The sequence below is a fragment of the Chelon labrosus genome, assembly GCF_963514085.1.
Source record: "Chelon labrosus genome assembly, chromosome: 21".
Classification (NCBI taxonomy): domain Eukaryota; kingdom Metazoa; phylum Chordata; class Actinopteri; order Mugiliformes; family Mugilidae; genus Chelon; species Chelon labrosus.
This window is the reverse complement of record NC_140354.1, coordinates 534221-553097: the sequence shown is the minus strand read 5'-3', so window position 1 is coordinate 553097 and position 18877 is coordinate 534221. Positions and strand designations below refer to the sequence as shown.

At 43.0% G+C, this 18877-nt stretch overlaps 1 protein-coding gene across 1 annotated transcript in view; it reads left to right on the top strand.

Moving 5' to 3' along the window:
- The window catches only part of bahcc1a (BAH domain and coiled-coil containing 1a), a 65394-nt gene that overhangs the window by 11243 nt on the left and 35274 nt on the right, over window positions 1-18877 (top strand). Inside the window, exon 2 of the mRNA XM_084569996.1 lies at window positions 16244-16422. Within this exon, the coding sequence (XP_084426122.1) occupies window positions 16244-16422 (179 nt within the window). The remainder of the gene's footprint in view (window positions 1-16243; window positions 16423-18877) is intronic.

Genomic DNA, 18877 nt, shown 5'->3' with positions numbered 1-18877 from the left:
TGCCCACATCTCCTGATTTATGGGCTTGTGAAGGAAATCTCTCATTTGTAGCGTCACATTTTTTCTCACACTTTCTTTCCCTGTGGAATTGTGTTTTTCTACATTTATTCCACTGTTTCCAAAGAAGAATAAGGAAAGAATAAGGTAGCAAGGAAAGTGATAGATCATCAGCCAGGAGAGAGGTGTTGCAAATGATTAAAACCATGTTGAACAAAACCCTAGTCTTAGTTGAGATCTTTAAGTAAAGCAGTGCATAATTTCAGCTTGTAAATAATTCAGAACTCTTGTTATACACCACAACTGGACTGTGGTTTGATGATTATTCTCTGGAATAATCAAAGAAAAAAGGGTCTGAATCTTTTGTCCAGAACTAAATTTGAGATAAACATATCTGGCTTCATACCTTCTAGCAAGTACATTACTGCACTGAGGTCACAGCCAGGTCAGCTGCAGTCTGGAGCCTTAGTATTTGTGCACGCATTGTGTGTTTATGTGCCAATGTGTGTACCTTACTCATACACACAAGTGCTAGACATAAATCTGCCTCACCTTTTCCTGGTCTGCTGAGCACACAGCACACAGCACAAGCAATTGGGGTTTTACCCTTTTTTAAAGCAGGGGAGAATAAAGGAGAGTGAAGGGAAAGGAAGGGAAAGGGTTAGAAGGGAAGAGAAGAATTGAAGAGAGACAAATGAGAGAGGGTTTTAATGACAGCCCTGGCTCACATGATTATGGAACTGCCTGATCAGAATCAGGATATTCCTCGAAGAAGTCAATTTACCCCCTCCTCTCTTCCCTAATTATGCATAGATTGCCCCACTGGCTCTTCAATAGGACTGCTCAGCACAGTTCAATATGCAGACTCATGTTGCCTGAGTCTATATATGTTGTCAAGAGTTTTTTTGGAATCCGCTGGTAGTCTGCTTTTAACTCAGGGATTTTTAAAGTCATTAATCATTTGCACTCAACCCATTTCTTCTTCAGCAGACACTCAATACCTAGTAGAGGCAGCAGGGGGCTCCACCCCAGGAGGCCTCTGTCATTAATGCATCAGAGGCTTGATGATGCCTGATGATGCCTGAACTACGTGGTCAGAGAAAATAAGCAATGTTGCAGAATGTCAACACAAACAGGCACCTCCTTCACAGAGCCCAGTGTTGACATAACTGCTCTCTTATCTGAAAAGTGCAAAGCCCAGCCCTACAATAGAACTCTAGCCAGAATAAATACAGCAGGAGATAGAAACCACACACTTCAACGCACAACTCCATTCTCACACACACTGGCTGTGAAGGAATGTATTGCATAGCACTCAATGCTGCTGTGACTGAATCCATAAATAATAGTGCAGTAGTACTAGACAGCAGTACCATAATCAAGTGGTGGTCCGAGCATAGGTTATTATTCTTCCAAAACGGCCTGCTGTTCACGTTAGCTCATGAAAATAATGGGGTGTTTAGGATCTCAGTGAAGTTGGCGAAGGACCACTACTCAATTTGGCAAAGAGTGAAGGCCAGCCTGACAGTCATAAGACAAGCTTTGCTCTTGATCTAAGTGAATAAGCAATTCCAGTTGCAGCTGCAACTATCACATCCACAACTGTGCGTGAAAGCAAGCAGAACCAAGAGAGGGAACAGGACAAAGAAATAAATAGTGGTTTACATTGCACCATTTAAGGTGCTTTCAGATTAAATGACCTGTGTCACTATGTTTTTAGTGTCAAAATCTTTCAGTAGTACATTTTCTCCTCATTATCTCCTCAATAACTAATAAATATGGATGAGGGAACAGCTCCTCAGAAATGAATATTTTTAATTTTAATTTAATTAATATTTTTTGACGTTTTTTTTTTGTCATCTTAGGTAGTTAAAACAAGGCTGATGCATGTTCCAGTGTCATTTTTTTCCACATCTATTGATTTCGATCAGATGCTGCAAGCCTCTTCGCACCCCTCAAGATCTCTCTCATCCTCTCTTAAATTTCTGTATATGAGGTTAGGACATGTGACTGTCCAGTCTGCTCATCTGTCCAGTGGACAAAATTTGATCACTGCAGTGTGACAGAAGACTCCAACGATTGCTGTGCAGCTAACCAACCAGACAGACAATGACCAGTTGATCAAAATGATATTACTCCCTTTTTCTCTGTGGTTTGACCTTGTTTTTTGCCTTTTCTGCTCCTAGCTGTTAAAGCCCAAGGAGAGGAGGTCTTTTTTATTGCTGCACTGCTCTATATTACACTTCATGTGCTCCCGTTCATATGAAGAGACTTTGTCTTCTCTGCACAGATTGCAGGAAATGCTCCTAATTTTACTCATCTCCACTTGAGTATGTTACTGCAGATCTTGAGCAGGCCCCTGCAGCGGCATTCCATGGATGACCAGGGTCAGCAGACCGCCATAAGCAGTCGTTTGTCAGATACATTTCATAAAATACACTGTGTTATTTAGCAGTGGTAAAGAAAGTGGTTATCTATGGAGGCAAAGAGAGGCCAAAGCAAGGAAACACATGCAAATTAAGAAAATGCCCTCACCAATTAGACAACACATGTGCTGAAAGTACACCAGCAAATACAGAAACACACTTCTCTACGATACGATCAATACGATATTGCATGTGAAATTGGAAATACACTGCCTGGCCAAAAAAAAAGTCGCCACCAAAAAAAACTATAAAAAAAACAAACTAATATTTCACCTTTAGCTTTGATTACAGCACGCATTTGCTGTGGCATTGTTTCGATAAGCTTCTGCAATGTCACAAGATTTACTTGCCTATACATTTTCAAACTGTCATGTAACATCATCAGTTTGTATCATAAGATTCCACATGTACGCTTTAGTCAAATATGTGTATCTATGACAGATGTATGTTTATCTTGTTCCTGCTGTTCTCTTGTCTTTTTTCTGTCTGTACCCGGCTGGCCTTAGGCAGATGGGTCCCTCCATATGAGCTGGGTTCTGCTCAAGGTTTCTTCCTGTTAAAAGGGAGTTTTTCCTTGCCACCTTCAAGCCTTCAGGCTTGCTATGGGGGTTTCAGGCTGGGTTTTGTAAAGCGTCTTGAGACAATTTGTATTGTTATTGACGCTATTTAAATAAAATTTAATTGAACTGAATTGAACTTCAATCCAGTGTTGCATTCATTTTTCACCAAGATCTTGTATTGATGATGGGAGAGTCTGACCACTGCACAAAGCCTTCTCCAGCACATCCCAAAGATTCTCAATGGGGTTAAGGTCTAGACACTGTGGTGGACAATCCATGTGTGAAAATGATGTCTCATGCTCCCTGAACCACTCTTTCACAATCTGAGCCCCATGAATCCTGACATTGTCATCTTGGAATATGCCCATGAACATCAGGGAAGAAATAATCCATTGATGGAATAACCTGGTCATTCGGTATATTCAGGTAGTCAGCTGACCTCATTCTTTGGGCACATAATGTTGCTGAACCTAGACCTGAGCAACTGCAGCAACCCCAGATCATAGCACTGCCCCCACAGGCTTGTACAGTAGACACTAGGCATGATGGGTGCATCACTTCATCTGCCTCTCTTCTTACCCTGATACACCCATCACTCTGGAACAGGGTAAATCTGGACTCATCAGACCACATGACCTTCTTCCATTGCTCCAGAGTCCAATCTTTATGCTCCTTAACAAATTGAAGCCTTTTTTTTCCAGTTAGCCTCACTGATTAGTGATTTTCTTAAGGCTACACAGCTGTTCAGTCCCAATCCCTTGAGTTCCCTCTTACTTTCATTATTAAACATAGCCCTGAGTTCTACTGTTGTTTTTCTTCAATTTGATTTCACCAAACTTTTAAGTGATGACAGATCACAATCAATCAGGATTTTTTTCTGACTACATTTCTTCCTGGAAGACAATGGTTCCCCACTATCCTTCCAGTTTTTAATAATGCGTTGGGCAGTTCTTAACCCAATTTTAGTAGTTTCTAAAATCTCCTTAGATGTTTTCTCTGCTTGATGCATGCCAATGATTTGACCCTTCTCAAACTGACTAACATCTTTTCCACGACCACAGGATGTGCCTTTAGACATGGTTGTTTAAGAAATGAGAAGCTACTCATTGCATCAGTTGGGTTAAATAACTTGTTGCCAGCTGAAAGATAATCACCCATGCAGTAATTTTGCAGTGTGGTGTGCAGGGTGTGAGAAGCATTGTTCAGAGTACTGAGAAGTTTTCTAAGAATTCTCTACTTTAACGCCTCGACTTAAAGGGGAACTACTGTTTTTTACAACCTGGACCTTATTTTAAAATACGATAGTTTACTCACCCATATAACTTTGTGTAATTTGCAGTCATTCGGGAGATAATTAGATCAGCGCATATCCATATAGTGGGAGTGACTGGGGCACCGAAATGCAGCCTCTAAATAACGTATTATCTGCCGCGAAACTCGTTCATTTCACCAATATTTTGTTATCGTACGCTAGTGCTATTCCCTGGTGTTACCTGTTATCATTGTCAGGGGTCTGTAGATTGACCTACAGACCAGCCAGACCAGTTTTTTGCAACATGGCTAAATATTTTTCCGATTCTGAGGTTGTGGACAAACCAAAGCAGTAGCAAATTACAGGTAAACAAGCCGACTGTTGCGGGTGCACGCGACGCTCAGAGATGACATCATCCAGGTCAGAAGATTATCATCATCCAGGGTCTGTAGGTCAATCTACAGACCCTGGATGATGATAACAGGTAACTCCGGACTCAACGGGGAATGGCACTAGCATACGATAACAAAATATTGGTGAAATGAACGAGTTTCCCACTATATGGCTATACACTGATCTAATTATCTCCCGACTGACTGCAAATTACACAAAAGTTATATGGGTGAGTAACCGATCGTATTTTATGCCAGAAATAAGGTCCATTTTCTAAAAAAAAACAGTAGTTCCCCTTTAAGACTCCATTTCCACTCCCAGGACAGATAAACTTGTTAAATCTGTTAACATTGGCTGTCTTTATGCCCAGCACACTACTACACAGAAGATGACGTATCTGCATTTTTTTCTGAAGAAGACGTTTTCTTAATTTGCATGTGTTTTATCAAGTTATAGTGCGTTGAGCTCTCTCGGCCAAGGTATTTATTTTTAAGAGAGCGGAGTATTCTGAGTCAAGTAAAGCCACATGTGATGATACAATGTGTCCTTTTCAAGGTAATACCATGAATGTTTGGCCTTGGCTTCCCAGGTGTTCAGCATCACCTTCATTGTAGGTTATCAAAACAAAAAATGCTTACATTTGTCTTGGACAAAACTACAATAACAAAATATTTCCCCTTTGCTCCCTTTGAGAACCTTGTGAAAAATGACATTCAGGGCTGCAGAACAACCTTGGGGTGGGTGGTGTGACAGCTCCCAGGTCTGTTAACTGGACTGTTTTGTCTCTATGACTCTGACAGGCTACCACAGACAGAGAGAAGCCAGAACAGCAAGCTGCCTTCTGTTTCATTCACACACATCACTACAGGACTTTATCATATTACAAGCTAATCCTCTGAACTCCATATGAGGACACCAGCAAAGCGGTGTCTTAAACCAGGTCCAGCCCTGCTCTGTATGACCTACAGTAAAAGAGGTGCTGTGGGACAGATAGGGCCTGTTCAGACCTTACATTAAGATCCAATCTGGGCTATCTGATCACATGTGGCCAGCTTTAGGTATGTTTGTTCAGACCTACCATTAAATATGTGTCTCCAAATGCGTCTCCAGATTCGATCTCAGTTTCGAGCTTTTTCCTTTTCAGGTGATCATTTCTAATAGAAGCCGTATGTTTTTTTCCTGAATGAATGAAGCAAAACTCCAGTGATGCAAAACTCCAGTGAGCACCTCTGTTGAGTTTAGGCAGTTTTTAATGTTGCTCAGGACACATTGCGTTCACACTACCAAAGTAATATCGACATACGGACACTGACACATGCGACCCAGACCACCACCAAATGTGGTCAGAGATTGAATCTCTCAAATGCAATCTCAATGCGCCCTAGGGGTGTTCACATCTGACCCAGATCGGATCTTAATGCAAGGTCTGAACAGGCCCATATAAGAGGGAGGAAGAGAGGATGGGAGACCAGGATATTCATACAAGTCCTGAGAGTTAAATGCTGGGATGTTTGGCGAGGGTGTGGTCGGGAAAATGAAGAGCAAGTGTTTCTATTTTGAATCACGCAGATGATGCAAACTAAGGCAATGGAGTGAGGGAATGAGGCTGGACACGAGTGTGGAGCTGAGAAGCAGGGGGAATGAAACAGGGAGAATGACAGACAGATGATGGCCAGAGTGTGAACATTGAGAGGGAAAACTGAGAAGGGAATAGAGTGATGATATGCGTTTAGGTGCCATCCACCCACATCCACACCCCGCTTTTCTTAAGTTGATCTAACTTGGATCACCGAGGACTGGATAGTCATAGTGTTTCTTCGATGTGGCACACACATATGCAGTATGTGGACTGCTAAAACTAATTTGGAAAATATTGTTATGTTGCCCTTTGTGAAGCATCATTACTCCTCTCCACTGAAGTAGTTGGATGCTCAAAGCAAGAAAGAAAGCGAATGAGAAAAAGGCAGCCAACTCCTGTGCCAGTCAGGGCCAGGTTGAATACTGGAACCTTATGGTCACCCTTAGGGAAGGGAAACCTGCCCACTCTAACCACATCTCAATTAACCAATTAAGTTCAAAAGTGAACAGGAGACTGATTAGAGAGAATTGTGCTGAGTACTTGTTTTGCCTTTTATTCCCATTACCAGGCATGTCTGTGTCTGTGACCTGGCTGGCTGAGCTTTGCTTGTGTCTGCTGAAACATGGCACGCAAGCTGCCTTTAGTCACCCATCCATTCCCATGGCCAGAACATAAAACCAGTGGATTTAGACAGATCAGTCATCAGCTGTAAAACAAACCAGATCCAGAGCATTCCATCTGATGTTTCCAGTGGAGCAGCAGCACCATAAAAATCCCATTGTTGAATCTGGAGTTTCAGAGACCTGTAAGAGATTATTCAAGAATGCTCTAGGAGAATATCTTGATGCTCTACGTTGTTAATTGTTGATTAGCTATATATGTTTGTGTTTCTGTCTCTGTCACTCTGGGTGTGTGTATACTGCATATATGTGCGAGAATGAGGAAAGGCGTGAGAGAAGTCAGAAATCAGTTTGAGGGGTGAACAATGTCCCTGTTGTAAACGAGACCCTAGAGGATTCCTCCCTTCTTCCTCTCTTCCGCCTCCTCATTCTTAAGACTCATCTTTTTCTCTGTGAGATCCAGAATAAGAGGAAAAAATTTGTCAATAACAGGAGACCAAAATAATGTTTATGGGCTCAAGCAGCACTGGAATCATTTTCCAGATCAGTGCAACTGCATGGGCCCTGTGGGGGAGTAAATCCGTTTTTCCCTCTATGTTCCAATGGGAAACATCATGGGAAAGAAAACAGCTTGAATTGCTAGAAAGATGACCTGATGCAGCTGTGGGCGGCTTTTTGTGTTGGAGTTCACTGCTGTGTGTGTTTTGTATAAGAGGAAGACAGAAACAACAAGAGACAGGAAAAGAATGAGAGAATGCAAAATGAAAATGTGAATGTTAACATTCACATGGATGAGCCTCACTATAGTTATCACAATTTCATGCCTCTGCAATAAAGAGCTGGGATGTAACAAATGGCTCTGAAATATCCTCGTGTACAAATTAGTCGATTAACAAGTACAAAATTTGATCACGCAACAAATGGTCCTCCTTAAATGTGTACGTAGCATCCCCATATATGGTACAAGGAACAAATATCTCCAAAACCCGCAAGTTCTCAGCAGAATGTTCAAATTTGTCCTCCCACCTTCTGTGTCCCAGTCTGGAATGTTTGCTTGTTGGCTCAGCAAGCAACTGCACTTTCACATGGATTAGGAACCAAACCACCTCCAAATGTGGACAGAGGGCGTATCTCCTGAATGCGATATCAGTGCATCCAGTGGGTGTTCACACCTGTCTTTTCTGCTGGCCACTTGAAATCAGATTGCCCAGATTGAGTCTTCATACAATACACTGTCGACCCTGCTCCCTAGCAAACAGCTGCTATGGTGCTGTATGTCTTCTTCAACAGGGACTTTTTCAGACATTGCTACCTCTTCCTGTTGTTCACCTCTTGAACCATTGTTGGCATATGTGAGTGGATGTGAAGTTCCTTTCTGACACTCTTTAACCCTTCTGAAAAGGGGGATATAATTCAGTTCAATTCAGTAATAGAAACTAATACAACCACTGTTGTATTAGGTTCTCCTCTTTTGTTTGTTTTTTTTGATTTAAAGAATCTGGGAGCAGATACAACATCTATGGAGTTTGGAGTGTTATGGGTGTGATACTGTAACTCTGTCCCCTGGCCTCAAGTCTTGGTTGTCATGGTCTCCGGGGGTTAATAATATTGGCCATATTCCTAAATATGAGAGCTGCACCCGCCATGGTGGGTTGGATGCTATCTCAGACCAGGCTTTCCCCAGAAAGTGTTCCAATTACCAATGAAGGCCATGTCCAGAGAAAACTACATACTACATACTTTTGGCAAACTTTGGTGAATAACAATTTTACCATATTTAGCCTTAGCCTTAGCCTTAGCTTTAGCCTTAGCCTTAGCCTTAGCCTTAGCGAGCAGTTTTAAGTAAGATTCAGTGTCGCCCACTCGGACCCCCGGAATACATCTAACTATGGTCGTCGGATTCTCTGACATTCTTTATAATGAATGATTAATTAGTGAACCTGATTTGTCGTGTCAGGAAAGCTCATGTATTTGCAGATTTCTACAGTGAAATGGGTTGAGAAAAATATATTCTAAAACCTCTTCATCCCATCCCAACAAAATCTACCTAATTTCTCTGTATTGCGGCCTGCATGGATCCATTGTTGTTTTCAGGCTCCATGCCAACTAGAATGGGCCAGTTGGGCTAATTGTTTTTCAGATTATCCCTATCGTGTCAATTTGTATATTGTATGAACAGCTTTGTCACTGTATTTCCAACTGCCTCCTCTGCTCCTTGTCCTCCACTTCTGCCACCCCCGCACTGACCACATCCACTAAACTCACTCCACAAACATGCAGAGTGGAGAGTGTCGGAGTTGTGCTCTGCCCCACCCCTGCACTGGGCCCAGCTCCAGGACTGGACTCCAACTCTCTCTCTCTCTCTCTCTCTCTCTCTCTCTCTCTCTCTCTTTCACTTTAGTATAATTCTGATCAGACCAGCCTCCAAATGTAGTTGCCCACACTTCAGCCACTTACCAACCCCAAAAGAAAAGTGAGGCAGAAGTTTGTAAGGCATAAGGAAGGCTATAATTGTTTTCTAAGTGACAAGGAATTTGGATCTGAGTTGAGCTAATGTTTTCAAGATGACTTTGACTGTTTGAAGGAAATCCCCCCATTTTAGTAGCCATTTCAGATGTTTTATTGTGAAGACATTGGTGCTGGGTTAGTCAGCAGACCCCTAGGGTAACGTGTGCTGCCTGTCTGTTGCGCAGCATAGTGTATCTTGGGCTGCTGGCATGTACAATTGCGGAATCCAGTCCACTTTCTCTGTGTTATTGGAGGGTCAAAACATAGTTGGGACTTTTTTCGCTTCTTTTTTTTTGTGCCAGGGGGGAGGATATACATGTGGAAAGCCCTGCTGGTTTATTTTTATGCGTCTGAATTCCTAGACAGAATTGGTAGGAAATTTTGAGGAGAGAGACACTGAAGTGGGAGTGAAGCCCTCATATCAACAGGTATATTCATATATTTTATTTGGTAAGTCAATATTTAAATGTCTATTTCTTCATTGTTTTTTGTCTTCATTCTCTATTCCCTGCTTTTAGAGTGATTTTCTTCTTTATATTTGTCCAGTGTTAAGGAGCCCAACCACTGAAATTTTTCAACATTCTAAATTAAGCAGTTGAATAAAAAGTCTCAATCATACAAATTAAATTCCTATACATTAACAAGACATGTTCCGGTGTGCTACAACTAACTGACTGATTTTAAGCAGCTCATGGAATAAGAACATATTTTAATTCCATCTTTAATCACCTAATCAAGGGTTGTGTGTTTTTTCTCAGAACATGACAGAAGGGGCTAAAATTATTCAAGATGTGTTGTAGAATCTTGCTGCCATTCAGATTTGCCTACTTACAACATCAACTGTCTTGTTTTCTCTGACTTTTTTCTGTGATAGATGATGTTCTTAAATATTGGTGTGAATATCAGTGCTTCCATTCCCTGGCATTTCGCTGTGGAGAGCATGCAGCTGATGCAGTCAAACCTGCAATTTTCTCTCTGTTTCCTTTCTTGTCTTGTCACCATCACTTTCATCTCTTATTGTCTGTTTGGTGTCCTTGTCTAGACAACATATCCATTGGTCCCTTCAGACTAGGGTGCCAACTGCAAATAAGACAGTGAGGTGAATCCTACCTTGACGGTTAAATACCCGTCACAATGTGTATGTGTGCATGTGTGTGTGTGATTCCAGCTGTGGCCTAGGAAAGGTTTCAAGGTAGGTTTGAATTGCTGTTGTTGCTAGGTAGCACACTGACCAAATGCACCTGCCCACTGTTGTTGTTGTAATGTCGTCCTTGCCTCAAGCGCTGCTTCACTTCCATTCCATGACAACCAGGCCTCCTCCACCTCCTGAACTGCTGCTGACTCCGTAAGATTCACAGAGGCGCCTGCCTCTACCCACATAACTGTGTGTACATGCATGTGTACTTTGTTGTGCATAAACTTCTTCACCCTGCACACCCACACTGTAGAGAAATAATAGCACTAGTTAACTAGTTTGTTTCTGGACTTGTTTACTGAACCATCCTACCTAAACATGGGCATCAGAATAACACCTAGCGGTGTCAGGATGGGATGTTTAGATGCAAGAGATGAAAGTGGGGTTCTCTGACTCCATTGTTCTCTTCTTCTTTAATCCACTAATAGGAGTAAACTCCATTGCTGTTGGAATTGGCACCGATCAGGGGGCACATACATTGATTATCTCAAGAGCATGCAAGTGCACTGCTGCCATCACTTAAGAACTGTGGAGATACATACATATGCATAATAACAATTATACAGCCAGAGAAAATAGATAACTCTTACGAGGTGCTGTGGCTTCATAGTGGGAGACTCTCTATAGTTAATATTCTGCTAAATAAACAGCAAAGGTGAGTCCAGCACTGTCTCATTTCAAAGGGAAACCAGACCACTTTTTTTCTGACTGTGATTTCTTCCTGACATTTTGGATTTATTAACATTTATTAACGATGAGGTCATCAGAGTAATACTGCACGAATGACTATAGCCCATGTTCTTAGATTCAACAGTAGAATGACAAAACTGCAAAAGAAAGACATATATTTATGCAACATCATGGACAATATATTTTTCAGCATGCAGCAAATAGCAGCCATAAGACCGAGGGAGGGTTTATTTATTGTGACTGACAGGCTGTAGAGTCAGCAAACCACCAATGTGACAGAGGTGAAGTTCACTACAGTATAATTCAGTATCTACTACAGTTCAGATTAGCTCTCTTCTTAGCTCAGATGCTATGGCCAAGCTGGATTACAGGAAAATGTGATCTTGTTGTGTTGAAGAGCTTCTGATACATGACCCTACCATACTTTCATTAATTATCATTTTCTCTTAACCATTGTTTAAACTTTTAAGATTTCCTTTATATCTAGACAGCACCTTTTTATGTACTGTCCTTCTTTTTTTTCATTCTGGCAGACACTCACTCCTTTGTTGGTGTGTTAAGAGGGGCTTCTCTGCCTTTCTCTGTCACTCTCTCTGTTGCTCCCTCTGAGGTGATGCTGTTAATAATGCAGTGGGACTGGCTGATTTATGTGAGCAAGAGGCATCACGGAACGCTGGGGTTCCTGGTGTTGAAGTAGCAGAAAGGGGCAGGTGACAAGAGCTGTGGCATACAAGAGCCCTAGGTGTCTGGATAATGCAGTTGGATGTGTTAACCATAGAACATGGTGAGCAGGCTAGCCAACCACCACAGTCGGGACAGGGTGACAGGAGGTACCTGCCTTAGAGAAAGAAGTGAAATGGGGGCTGAAGGAAGAAAAAGGAAGAAAGTAATGTCACCAGGCTAGTTTACAATGCATCCTATCAAAGTGTACATGCTTCTTTAATAGCTATATTGACTCTTTATGATTTCCATGTGCCTTATTTCTGTAGTGATAGAACTGTGTGCTCAGTTTTCCTGACTTTTTCTCAGTTAACTTAATATTTTACACAACGATAATTAAACAAGTTACAAGCAACAAAAACAGCAAAAGAAACATCTCAGACTTTGCTTTGTATAATTTCTGCTGTGATCACAATTAGGAGTCAAATAAACAGGCTTCATGATAATGTAGTTGTACTGGGTAGAGTTCTGTAACAATGGACTGGTCTCATTACTTGCCATACATTGTTATATAACAGAATGCTTCGCTTAGTGACTTAGACTTTATTCATCCACAGGGGAAATCGTTTGGTCACAGCAGCTTAGTTGGACATAAAAACACTCTTGAGAACCACAAGTAAGAAGAAATATAAAATAAAATACAAATAAAATCAGATTAAAATAATAATATAATAAATAAATATAATAATAAAATAGAAGTAAAATAAAATAAAATAGTATAAGCAAAAAATGTACAAAAATATATACTATACATAGGAAGGATAAATAAGGAGCAGGAGCAATGACATGAATAAGCTGGAGTTATCTGTTACAGAAAGGTAAGTTGTTGTACAGCTGGATTGAGAATGCTAAGAACAATGTCCTATAGCGTTCACTGTGGGAGCAGAGCTGGTTGAGTCTGTTGGAGAATGAGCTCCGCTGCCCCGCTATTGTCTGCTGTAGTGGATCTGAAGTCCTCCTGTCCCTCACTGAGACAAACGTCTCCAACTCTCTGCCGATCACATGTCCGGCCTTAAGGATCGATTTGTCGATCCTACTGATGTCCTTTTTGCTGTCTTACTTGTGGTTGTGGTGGCACAGTCTTCAACTATAATACCAAGCTTATAATTAGGGCTGGCTCAGGTGACCCCATCCTTCTTGTGAGTTTTCCTTGGCCTGGAGTTGTGTGTTTCTGATCTGTGGGGCTTCATACTACTTATCTGTGTATCCTGACATCATCAGCCTGGCCAGTGTTTATTGCTTATACAGTAGTCGTCCATTCCTACCTGAATGTTATCCATAATGTTATGCATATTTTCCAACCCGCTTATGATGCCTCAAATATTCATGAATTATACCAGACAACGGATTTGCAATAGAAGTGCTATTGGCACTGACAGTTCTTGTGTTCTTGTTTATTCCTGTGACCCTTTATAGGCACTCTGTATGCTCACTAAGTGTTTCTACAATCATTTTGAATATTTTGAATTCTGTCTCTCTATCCATTCTTTATTCATGTAACATGCTTCAGCTATATGTATATTGTACTGTCCGCTGTTATCCTAACAACAAGCCCTGGATCACCAGCCAGCTGAAGGATCTGCTGAACAAGAAGAAGCAGGCCTTCAGATCTGGAGATAAGGACGAGTTGAAGAGGATACAGTGGCAACTCAAGGTCCAGCTGAAGGAGTGTAAGGACGCCTACAGGAGGAAGCTGGAGGCCAAGCTCCAGCAGAACAACACCCGGGACGTGTGGAGGGGCATGAAGCTGATCACTGGTTTCAACATCAAAGCCAAGCAACAGTACGGCAGCCCAGACAGAGCCAACGAGCTTAATGTCTTCTTCAATAGATTCACCACTGGACCCCCTGCTGACCCTCCACCCCCCACCACTCCAGTCTTTACACCCCCCCCAGACGGCCAATCAACAACTCACCACTGATCCCTTCCTGCCGATCACCTCTGCTCTCCCCCCAAGACCAGCCTTATGACTGTGATGCCTGGCCAGGTGAGAAGACAGCTGGAGAGAGTCAAGCAAGGCAAGACAGTAGGCCCGGATCGTATCAACCCCCGGGTCCTGAGGACTTGTGCTTCACAGCTGTCTGGCATCCTGCACTTCATCTTCAACCTGAGTCTGAAGCTGGAAAGGATACCGGTGCTATGGAAAACATCCTGTGTAGTGCCGGTGCCCAAGAAGCCCATCCCATCTGGCCTCAACGACTTCAGACCGTCACATGTCATGAAGGTCCTGGAGAGACTCGTCCTGGCTCAGCTGACCCCTGGTGACCCCTGTCTTGGACTCTCTTCAGTTTGCGTATCAGCCTCATGTTGGTGTGGATGATGTTGTCATCTACCTGCTGCACCGTGCTCACTCTCACCTGGATGGTGGGAAGGGCTCCATTCAGCCCTTTCTGATGAGTGAGAAGCTGCTCAGGATGGGTGTCAGCTCCTCCACTGTCTCCTGGATTACTGACTACTTGTCTGACAGGCCCCAGTTTGTGCGGCTGGGGGGCTCCCTGTCTGATACTGTTGTCAGTAATGTGGGGGCACCACAGGGGACTGTCCTGTCTCCATTTCTGTTCACCCTTTACACCTCTGATTTCCAGTACAGCTACTTATTTTTATTTCTATTTTATTTAATCTTTTTTTATCTGAGGTTCTTAAGAGTGTTTTTTTTTTTTTTTATGTACAACTACTGTGACCAAGCAATTTCCCTTGTGGATGAATAAAGTTTATCTAAGTCTAAGTCTAAGTCTAAGTACTCTAGCTTGTATCATGTTTATGTTGCATTTTTGCTTTTACTTACATGTATATTTGAATTCATCTCATTCCTCCTGTTGTTCCCTACTCTTCTCTCCTACCTCCTTTTTCTGTTTTCCTGTCTCTACCTGGCCAGCCTCAAGCAGATGCATTCCCTCCATATGAGCTCCCTTGCCACTCTCACCTTTGTAAATTAAATTCAAACTGAAACTGAAATTGTACCGTTCGGGATCATGGGGGATTTCCAGTTGACTGGGGTTGTGGTGCAAAGTGAGACGAAGGTCGCTCTGTATTTTTTTTAAAGAAAAAAATGCTTATCCATGCCTCTTCCGGCATATGCGTAAGTGTGAGGCTTTGCCTGCTCTAGCATGAGCAAAGGCTATTTGGTGCAGCAGTAAGAGGCAGTGTTAATACCTGTTCACTGCCTGGTTGATTAAGACGTCCACACAATTATTCTGACACTCCCAGAAAAGGATCAGTTCATGTTAGGACTGATTCAAGCATCCAGAAAACTCAATCAGAGCATTCCTTGTGAAACTAGCTCATCATTTTTAATATTTCACTTCTTAATATACATTACGTCCACAACTATTTTGGTGTGCTAACCATGTGATACAGCTATGTGCATGACTAGTCCAGGAAACTTTGTACATATTCCTGAGACTTCATGTTGGAGTGACGGTGAGGAAATAAATGTGCAAAGGTCTGGGCACTAGGGAATATAAGCAGTGGTTAATCAGTGTTTTTTCTCCAACTTGCCCATAATAGACAATTATTTCCTAGTCGCATGGGCTTGTTACAAATTTTCAATTGCTCATCATAGTCTTGTTAAACACACAGTTTAACCAGCTGGGGATAGTTGCTGTGCTGGTGCAGTTTTAATGGTAAAGTACAACACAGAGCCATTCTGTGTGTCAGACAGGGGGATGGAAAAAGAGAGAATAAGGATTTGGAAGGGACATACACGTAGTTTATTTCTAATAAGCAAAAAAGATTAACGGAGGGACAAAGGAGAAAGAGGAAGAAAAAAAACTAAATGAATCCAAATAAGAAATAAAAGTAAATGAATGCTGTCAAGCAGAGAAAAAGAAAGACTGGAAGAAAAATAGATGCAAAGGATGTGTAATGGTGCAAAGCAATAAAACAAATTAAAGGCATCAAAGCGAGAGCTGGAGAGCACATGGTAGTGGTGGAAGGGAGAGAAACTGAGAAAGGGACACTGGGGAGCAGGAGCAAAAGTGTATGAGAGCGATAGGGAGAGAGCTTGAGAAAGTATGTACTCAGCTGTGAGATGAGACCTCTGTCTGCCCATGGGGAGGGAGGGGTCAGGGGTAGGTTGGGAATATGTGGAAGGCGAGGGGGGAGGACTCCTGTCAGTGAAGTGGAAGAGAGTCTCAGGGCAGCAAACAAGTCTGACTAGCTTACAGATTCCATCTTTTTACATCTATACTGAAGTCTAATCCATTTTTTTTTTTGCTAACTCTCATGGTCACAGTGTCCATGCTCCTCTATTTCTAACCTATGTTTTCTCTCATTACCTTTGTCCCTGTTGGAATGCAGGCAGTGGATTGATGGGCAATTCCTCCACCTCCTTCATGGGGACCTTTCTGGCCAGTAGTCTGGGCACCCCTCCCTCCCACCCGTCTCACCCCTCCCGGCCGCCTTCCTCGCCCTCTTCACCCTCCTTCCGAGGTGGACCCCACTCCAGTGCCTCTCAAATCTGGTTTCCCCATTCTCATGAAGGTACCTCAAAACACACATGTACACACCCACTCTCCACAGCCTCACCCCCTCATTTGAGCGCATCATCCAAATAAACTAACATTCAGGTCTTACCTATTGTGGAGACAGAGGTTTGAAGGATGATACTCTTTATTTTATGTTTGGGTGGGCTGGGGTCCTAACCTTTTATATGTGCCCCAAAATAGTCGCAGCGTTTAATGGAATAGAGCACTGTATCATGATTTCTGGATACAGACACAGAGTCAAATGTTCAGCCATGGAATCTTGCAGTATTCAATTCATGTCAGCAAGAATGCTACTCAAGGTTCTTTGAAGCAGCACCAGTGAATGTGGGCTAGTAAAGAGTTGCAGCCATTGCAGAGTTTTCTGGTGTTAACATCAAAGTTTAATATAGTGGTTCCCACCAAACATTCATTACAAAACCCTCACTACACAGACATACACATGCACAGTGTCCTACACAGACACACACATGCACAGTGTCAGTTATAAACTAGGCGAGTGTTCAGATAAGTCTCAGGAGGAAAACTTAATAGAGGACATATCCACCCTCAGCTGTCCTGAAACTTCACGTCCATCACCATTTTATATGTTTATAACATTTGGTACTACATGGTGTGATTGCCACACAATGTTATCTAGTAAACCACACTAACTCAAGTTCATGCACTCTTGTTATTTCATCCCTTATGTATTTATCTACTAATTTTCTAGAAAGGTCCAGCTGTAGTCTTCGCAACATATAGTTTAAGGACAGTGCACACAAGAGAAAGAAAAGTAAACATTAACTAAATACAAAAATAGCAAATTAATTACAACAGTATTTAATTTTGATGAGGTCATGAACTTTGGCTTAGCGCTCTCTTCACCACGACAGACCGGTTTAAGCGTCCGCATCAATGCAGATTCAATCAGCCTTTCAATCTCCTGCTTCAACCTACCCTCACTCGTGGACAAGATCCCGAGATACTTGAACTCCTCCACTTGAGGCAGGACCTCCTCCCTGACCCGGAGTGGGCAATCCACCTTTTCCTACTGAGGACCATGGGTTGGAGGTGTTGATTCTCATCCCAGCCGCTTTCACACTCAGCTGTGAACCACCCTAGAAAGAGCTGGAGGTCATTGTTCGATGAAGCTAAGAGGACCACATCGTCCTCAAAAAGCAGATACGAGATCCTCTGATCGCCGAACCCGACATTTCCCCCTACCCAGCTGCGCCCTACAACATCCAGAGCCTTAAGATACCCAGGGCAAATCTCATCCGCTCCTGGAGCTCCGCAGAGTTTCACTACCTCAGCGGCTTCTGCCCCAGACATTGGACGGTCCAACCCCAGGCCCTCTGACTCTGTTTCCTCTATGGTATACATGTTGGTGGGATTGAGGAGCTCCTCAAAGTATTCCTTCCACAGCCCGATGATATCCCCAGCTGACGTCAGCAGCTCCCTGCCCCCAGCGAAAACGGTGTGTGCAAGTTGTTGTCCACCTCCCCTGAGGCGCCGGACAGTCTGACAGAACCTCTTCGGAGCCGATTGATCTTCCATAGCCTCACTGAACTCCTCCCACACCAGAGTTTTTGCCTGTCATTGCTGTGAGCATTGAAGGACAATGGCGTCCTGAGTCAGGGCGCAGTCCAGCGTCCTTCCTAGGTCCTCCAAAAAGGCCGGGTACTCTGAACCGCTGTTCAGTGCATAACCACAGACAACAGTCAGGACCCGTTCCCCGACCCGAAGGCACAGGGAAGCACCCAACATGCAGGCAGAGAGTCTAGGGGCAAACAAGAAGCCCACCCTGGCCCTCTGCATCTTGGTGGTGGGCCCACAAGGAGGTGAGCCCATGTCTCTGGTTCGGGCTAGGTCCAGCCGGACCCCATGAGCCCTGTCTCAGATGTGTCCTCTGTATTCCCCATCTTCCCCCTGCAGAGTCATCCTCCAGCAGACCCTTAACAGGAACAAGCGGTTACAGAAGATGAATGAATGGTTTCTGGTTGGTTGCTAGTTAAGGTAGCGTTAGCGTTGATAGTCGTCACATTTACCAGTGAATGGAATTAACAGCGCAATAAACTATCAAATGTCATCCATCCAAACATTATCGCAGAGCTTATGACAAAGTCTTAGTTTGTATTATTTACATTTAAAATTGGTTTCAATTAATATCGTTGTACGCACACACAAATTGTTGTACGCATTTATAAATCTCGTGTTTCACGTGTGGATCATGGAACACGCATTTGTGACCATTTTGAGGCTAATTTCACTCCATATGGACAAAGGGAGCAGTGGAGGTGCAGGGTGGTTCTGTGCTGTGTGTTATCCCAGGAGGGATAGAGGTGGGGTTGGAGCAGGTCACAGTTGGTGTCAAGTGTAGTGGTTGCAGCAGAAGAGCCTCTGTGTGGGGAGGTGCACATGACTAGTCAAATCGGTTGAAGAACCCACTTTTGGTCCTCCTCAGGTTGCTG